The 6,020-nt window shown below is 41.9% G+C and overlaps 2 protein-coding genes across 2 annotated transcripts; one reads left to right on the forward strand and one right to left on the reverse strand.

The window, feature by feature from the left end:
- Positions 1–317: 317 nt before the first annotated feature.
- LOC130710725 (glutathione S-transferase T3-like) lies at positions 318–1,355 on the reverse strand. The gene has a single exon (XM_057560077.1). It carries the CDS (start codon positions 1,353–1,355, stop codon positions 318–320), a length of 1,038 nt encoding a protein of 345 aa, XP_057416060.1.
- A 1,495-nt stretch (positions 1,356–2,850) lies between these two features.
- Positions 2,851–4,347, forward strand: LOC130714435 (protein SLOW GREEN 1, chloroplastic). Its single transcript, XM_057564332.1, has one exon. It carries the CDS (start codon positions 2,970–2,972, stop codon positions 3,903–3,905), a length of 936 nt encoding a protein of 311 aa, XP_057420315.1. The 5' UTR covers positions 2,851–2,969; the 3' UTR covers positions 3,906–4,347.
- Positions 4,348–6,020: the final 1,673 nt, after the last annotated feature.

Below are 6,020 nucleotides of genomic sequence, written 5' to 3' on the forward strand. Positions count from 1 at the left end.
AAGAGAAACAACAAGGCTATATTCTCCAACGGCTATATTCCCCAACGACTATATTCCCCAACGGCTATATTCTCCAACGGCTATATTCTCCAACGTCTATTTTCTTGAAATTACAACATTGATGAAGTACACAGTAAGAAAAACTCGAATATTGAAATTACAACATTGATGCAGTGCACATAATTAGAAATGCTAAAATTACAACACTGATGAAGTACACATAAGTAGAAATGCTAAAATTACAACACTAATGCGGTACACATAAGAAAAAATGCTAAAATCACAACATTGGTACACATTAAGAAACACATCAAGAACTAAGACATTCCTAGTTCATTCATGGCGTATTGACATAGGCGCTGATGCGCTGCTAACTGCACCTCGTTCATGTTAGATGTGTCCTGCATAAGGATATCCCTGTATTCCTTAAGCAACTTCGCCTTCATAATTTGGGTTTTTTCCTTTTTAATTTTGGTTTTTTCCTTCTTCATCTCCAGTTCTTGGGTCTTCAGCTCCTTGAAACTCGCCAGTAAGTCTATTTTAGCATTCCCGATGGCTACCATATCAGAATTAGGAACATATAACGGCTCACTTGAAGCAGTGTCTCCTACTTTGGCTTTCCTTTTGATATTCTTCTTTCCCTTTGGGCGGGTTGCTGGTTGTGTGGCCTCATATTCGTCGCCCTCAATTGATGCACTCGGGTCAGACGATGTTGCATACGCCCCATCTCCTGACTTCTTCTGTCTCGTTGAACTGGTTGTCATAAATGTTCCCTTCCACTTTGGTTCATCTTTCACCAACCGCCAAGCATTCTCATGTTTGAAATCTTTACCCGTATCTACGTGATATATGGAATGCGCCGTAGCCATGATGTCCTTATCTGAGTGTCCACTTTTCCAATGACTAGTAGCCTTGTTGTGGCAACCGACAAATATTTGAATATCAGCATTCAATTTAGAAAAATGAGACTTCAAGGAGTTTGCTGACCTCGAAGGATAGGCAGGGTCATGGAACTCCTCATATTGGGCTTGGATCCTATCCCAAAACAATGTTGACTTTTGATCATTTCCCACGACCGGGTCGGTAGAAACGTTGAGCCATGATTGAAGAAGAAGTATATTATCTTTACCACTCCATTTGTTGCGTTTCTTTCCGGTTTCTTCAAGCTCAATATCATCTAGACCCCGTTGAGTAGAAAATTCAGGCTCATCAGGCATAGCCTCACATTGTGTATCTGAGACTTTTGAACTGCTGCTACCAGTAGGAGGTGCTTGGTTTTGAAATTGGTATTGTGGTGGATACACACAATATTGTGGATTGTTTGGATAAGGCATTTGTGGTGAATATGGTCCCATTTGACATGGAGGTTGGCTTTGATGGTGGAACGATTGTGGAAACATTTGATATGAAGGATTTTGAAAATTACCACCGGTGTGACGAGGTTGGTTCTGAGGGTGACACATCTGCGGAGGTTGGCTTTGTGGTTGATACATCTGCGGATGTTGGTTTTGTTGTTGGTACACCGGCATAGGTTGGCTTTGAGGGTGAATCATCTGCGGAGGTTGGTTTTGTTGTTGGTACACCGGCATAGGTTGTTGACTTTGCGGGTGAATCATCTGTGGAGGTTGGTTTTCTGGTGGAAACATAGGCGAAGGATGCAAACCTTCACTTGTAGGAGGAGTTTCATTTTGAAGGAGTGGATAATATTGCTCAAAAGAATTATTCATTTTGAGAAATTTGAGAATTTTTTGACAAGAGAGAAATTGTGGGAGTAAAGGTTGGTGTTTCAAATGGTCTACTGCACTATATATAAGCTGGAAAGCCAAAGATTGATGAAAAACGGTAAGAAAACCGGTCAAACCGGTAAATTCAAAAAAAAAGCCCAAACGGGCAGAAAACCGGGTCTAGCCGGTCAAAACCGGTCTGGACCGGTCCCAAACGGTTGGATGACCGGCTAACCCGGTCATCCACTATAAATACTCCCTTATCACTCCCTCCCTCATTAACCCTAGCCGTTTCCCCTTTCTTCTTCCTCTTCTCTTCTTTTCTTCTTCCTCTTCTCTTCTTCCTCACGACCAACTCCTCACCGCCTTCGACCCGCCACCTCACCGCCACCAAACCCTCCTCACCGCCTCCTCACCGCCACCAAACACCCACAACCTCAAACAAAACCCACCTCTCCGCCACCAAACACCCACAACCACAACCAAAACCACCTCACCGCCACTGACCTACCACCAAACAACCTTCACCGCCACCAAACCCGCCTCACCGCCTCCTCATCGCCACCAAACACCCACCACCGCAACCAAAACTTACCCCAGCCGCCACCAAAGCTTCAATCTGGACCCAAATCGCCCCTCAAGCACTGGATCGGAGACATGCAGGCCTTCCACCCTCCGCCACCCTCCGCCACCGCCACCAGATCGGAGAAAAACAACTGGATCAAGCTTTCCTACACCCTTCAGCTTCTGTAATTTTTTTTTTTCATTTTTCTTTGTAAAAATTTAATCTTCTGAAGCTTTGTAAATATTTTCTATTTTTATTGTTTGAATAAAATTGTAGGTAGTTCATGCAATCTGTTTCTACTATTTCTTCCCTCTGAAATCTGTTGGAAGTGAATGTGACAGAAAGTATGATATTTTAATTAAGAAACTGATAAAGCAGAGTTGCTTGCCCACTTTTCCTTAGCTAAGGAACCGTAAGGAACCCTGCTCCAATGGGTAAGAAACTGACCCTTGGTTTCTTAGCACCTCCAACCTGGTTAAGAAACCAGCGTTGGAGTTGCTCTAATGGGTGGGGTGCTAAACCCAAATCCCACATATGTGTCTCTTGACTCTTCCTTTCTCATAAACCCTCTCAACAAACAAACCCCTCTTTCTTTCATTTCTCATCTTCTCACTCCACCATTGTTCTTGTTTTCCCCACCCACTCTCTCTACAATCAAACCCTAATTCATTCCCACCACCATGACTTCCACCTTAGCCACCGCATCACCACCATTCCTCACCTTCAATCCCACCTCCACAACCACACCCTCTCCCCCCACCCTCACCCTCCCCCTCCGCCCCCACCACCGCCGCCTCACCCTCCGTACCCACTCTCACTCCCCCCTCCTCCACCACCTCAAAACCCTCGCCGGCGCCGCCGTCTTCACCGCCGTCGCACTCCAATTCCCCGCCCACCCCGCCAGAGCCGAACCCCCCGCAACCCTCTCCGAAGTCCTCGAAGAAACCAATACCGACATCGAAACGGCGTCGTCTTTGCCACAGTCGCCTCTATCGGAGCTTCTCGAAACGAACGAGGAGGCCGTCGCCGCGCTCAAGTCCCTCCTGCAGCAGAAGCTCGAGCAAGGCGAGGACGAGGAAGCGCTGAAGATTCTCAAACGGTTAATCTCCGCGCAGCCCGAAGTCAACGACTGGAAGTTTCTCGCCGCGAGGGTAGCCACCGAAACCGGCGACGCCGAGAGCGGGCGCAGGTTCTACGAGGAGATTTTGGCGGCGAATCCGCTGTCGTTCGAGGCGCTTTTCGAGAATGCCTTGCTGATGGACCGGTGTGGGGAAGGGGAGTTGGTGATTGAGAGGCTGGAGGAAGCTCTGAGGGTTGCGGAGGAGGATAAGAAGGCGAAGGAAGCGAGGGATGTGAGGTTGATAATGGCTCAGATTAAGTTTCTGCAGAAGAATGTGGATGATGCTTTGGAGATGTATGAGCAGCTTACAAAAGAGGACCCTGGTGATTTTAGACCTTATTTTTGCAGGGGAATGATTTATAGTTTGCTTGATAAGAATGATGAAGCGAAGGTGCAGTTCGCTAAGTACAGAGAGTTGTCACCCAAGAAGTTTGAGGTTGATGGTTACTTGAGGAGCCCATTGTCTAGGATCAAAGTTTTTGGTACAGATCAATGATAGGTGAAGGTTAATTTGAGGTCTTTTTGGCAATTGGAATAAAATAAGGATTGATGGATGGATCATGGATGCAAACACAAAGGTGATTCTACCTGAGTTGAATTCTTTTACTTTGGCACTCTTTAATAATGGGTGGGTGATAGTTGTATGATTAGTGAAAATGATAGAGGTTAGAGAAATAAGGATGTGAATGGAGTGTTCTATTGAACTCCACTACTACACTTTAGTGAAAACTTGGCACTGGCTATTGTTGCTTGTGCTTTCACTTTTCATCCATCATTGAAATAACTTATAAGATGTAATTTCTTACTGGTATTGCTCTAATACATCATATACCAAACTGCTATTGTGGGAGCCTTGTCTTTCCACCAATGTTTTCAGATATTTATCAATCCATTCTAATAGTGATAAGGGATGATGACATTCTAGTGTCTTTAAAGCATTCTAGTCCCAAATTGTTCACTGCAATCTCCATAATTATGTTTGATTCTTTCTCCATGGATTATTTGTTCATTATTTCTAATTAATTGCACTGTCACGATACCCAATGATTTCTTTCCCTCCCCTTTTAGAATACAAGGCAATCCAATAGAGGATTACTGGCAATTATTCTAATTCTTATTTTTGAACGGCTAGCAGAGCCAAGAATATATATCACACATAGTAGGTGTAGTGAAGGGCTGAAGGCTCTTGTCTCCTATCGAAAGAATTGTTCATTCTCTTCTGATGTTATTTCATCAACATTTGTAGGGGTAGTTCCCATGTAGTATAGGCTTACTTTCTTGCTGTACTAGCATTGATGACAATTAACAAGAGGGTGAAAAAAGATAATAGTGGTGTATCATTCTGTCAAATGGGTGGGTGGTCATAGTATTGTTCCAATCCTAAACCCAAAAAAATGTTGAAATGTGTCTTATACATTATTAACATATATAGGTGATATTGGAGGAAAAAACCACTAGAATGCATCTTGGGGTTCTCAATTGCAGGAAAATTTCCATTTGGTTGATGTGAGAAGGGTGCAAAGTGTGATATGGGAATCTTGTTAACATTGTCCTCAGATGCAGCAAGGGCATCAGTTGCTGAATGGGGTGGGGCAGTGCAGGGCATTTCCTTGTATTATGGGAAATAGTCCTTGCTTTGGCCTGTAATTAGTGTAATGATTTTTGAAATTTTATTATATAAAGTATAGGACATGACCAAAATTTTAATATTGAAACTGGAATAAATAGTTGAATATAGTTATTGTTTGGTTGCACCTTTTATATCCGGCTTTGGCTCATACATCAAAATTGCTTAAGCAATATAGGTGGCTTCTAGGGTGAAACTGTCCATTAGATCTTTCACCCATGAATGACCATTTTTACTTGTTATATCAGGTTAGTTACTGTTTACCTGCGGGAATAAAAAAAGTAAAAATGTAAGGCTTAAAAAAACTTTTTATCCGTGCAAAATACTATCATTTTTATTTTTCATCCTCGGAATTTTTTTTAACATCATCCTAAAATTTCAGGATTTATTTTTAGTCATTATCGTCATATTTTCCATCCAACTTAGACGTGAGAAATTCACATGTTCCATCCTTCCAAAGTCATCAAACTTTCTTTGCCATTTGAAGCATCAAGAACTTGGTTTGAATATAAGCTTGTTTGGAAAGCAACTTCTAGTCGGATGCATCTATTGAGACTGATTTGAGTATTTTGACACAACTGGATAATTTATTTTAACAAAACCTTTATATGATATATTTTTTTAATCTAATTCTAACATTTTTCTATCTTATGAATAAGGGAACTAAGTGTCTGTTTGGATTTCAGTTTGCAAGAGTTAGTTGTAATGTGATTTATGTTTGGGTATTTTTATTTTAAAATAAAGTTTTGAGGTTAAAAGTATGTTAGATAAATGTAAAAGTGACAATTTGGTGAGTTGAGATAAAAGTCGGTTTGGGACTAAAAGCGGGTTGTGTGAATGTGGTTTTTAATTTGCCAAACATTATGACACAAAGTTACATAAGATCCGAAAATACTTTTGGACGCCTCAACCAGCTGAACGGAAAAACAAACACACCCTTACTACAAATTTCGTATTATATATTTTTTTAAGAAAGTTATCTAA

The sequence above is a fragment of the Lotus japonicus genome, chromosome 4 (assembly GCF_012489685.1).
Source record: "Lotus japonicus ecotype B-129 chromosome 4, LjGifu_v1.2".
NCBI lineage: Eukaryota > Viridiplantae > Streptophyta > Magnoliopsida > Fabales > Fabaceae > Lotus > Lotus japonicus.

What these genes read in the sequence shown, in the direction of transcription:
- LOC130714435 (XM_057564332.1), top strand. Translation starts at nt 2,970, where the DNA reads ATGACTTCCACCTTAGCCACCGCATCACCACCATTCCTCACCTTCAAT.
- LOC130710725 (XM_057560077.1), bottom strand. Translation starts at nt 1,355, where the DNA reads ATGGGACCATATTCACCACAAATGCCTTATCCAAACAATCCACAATAT.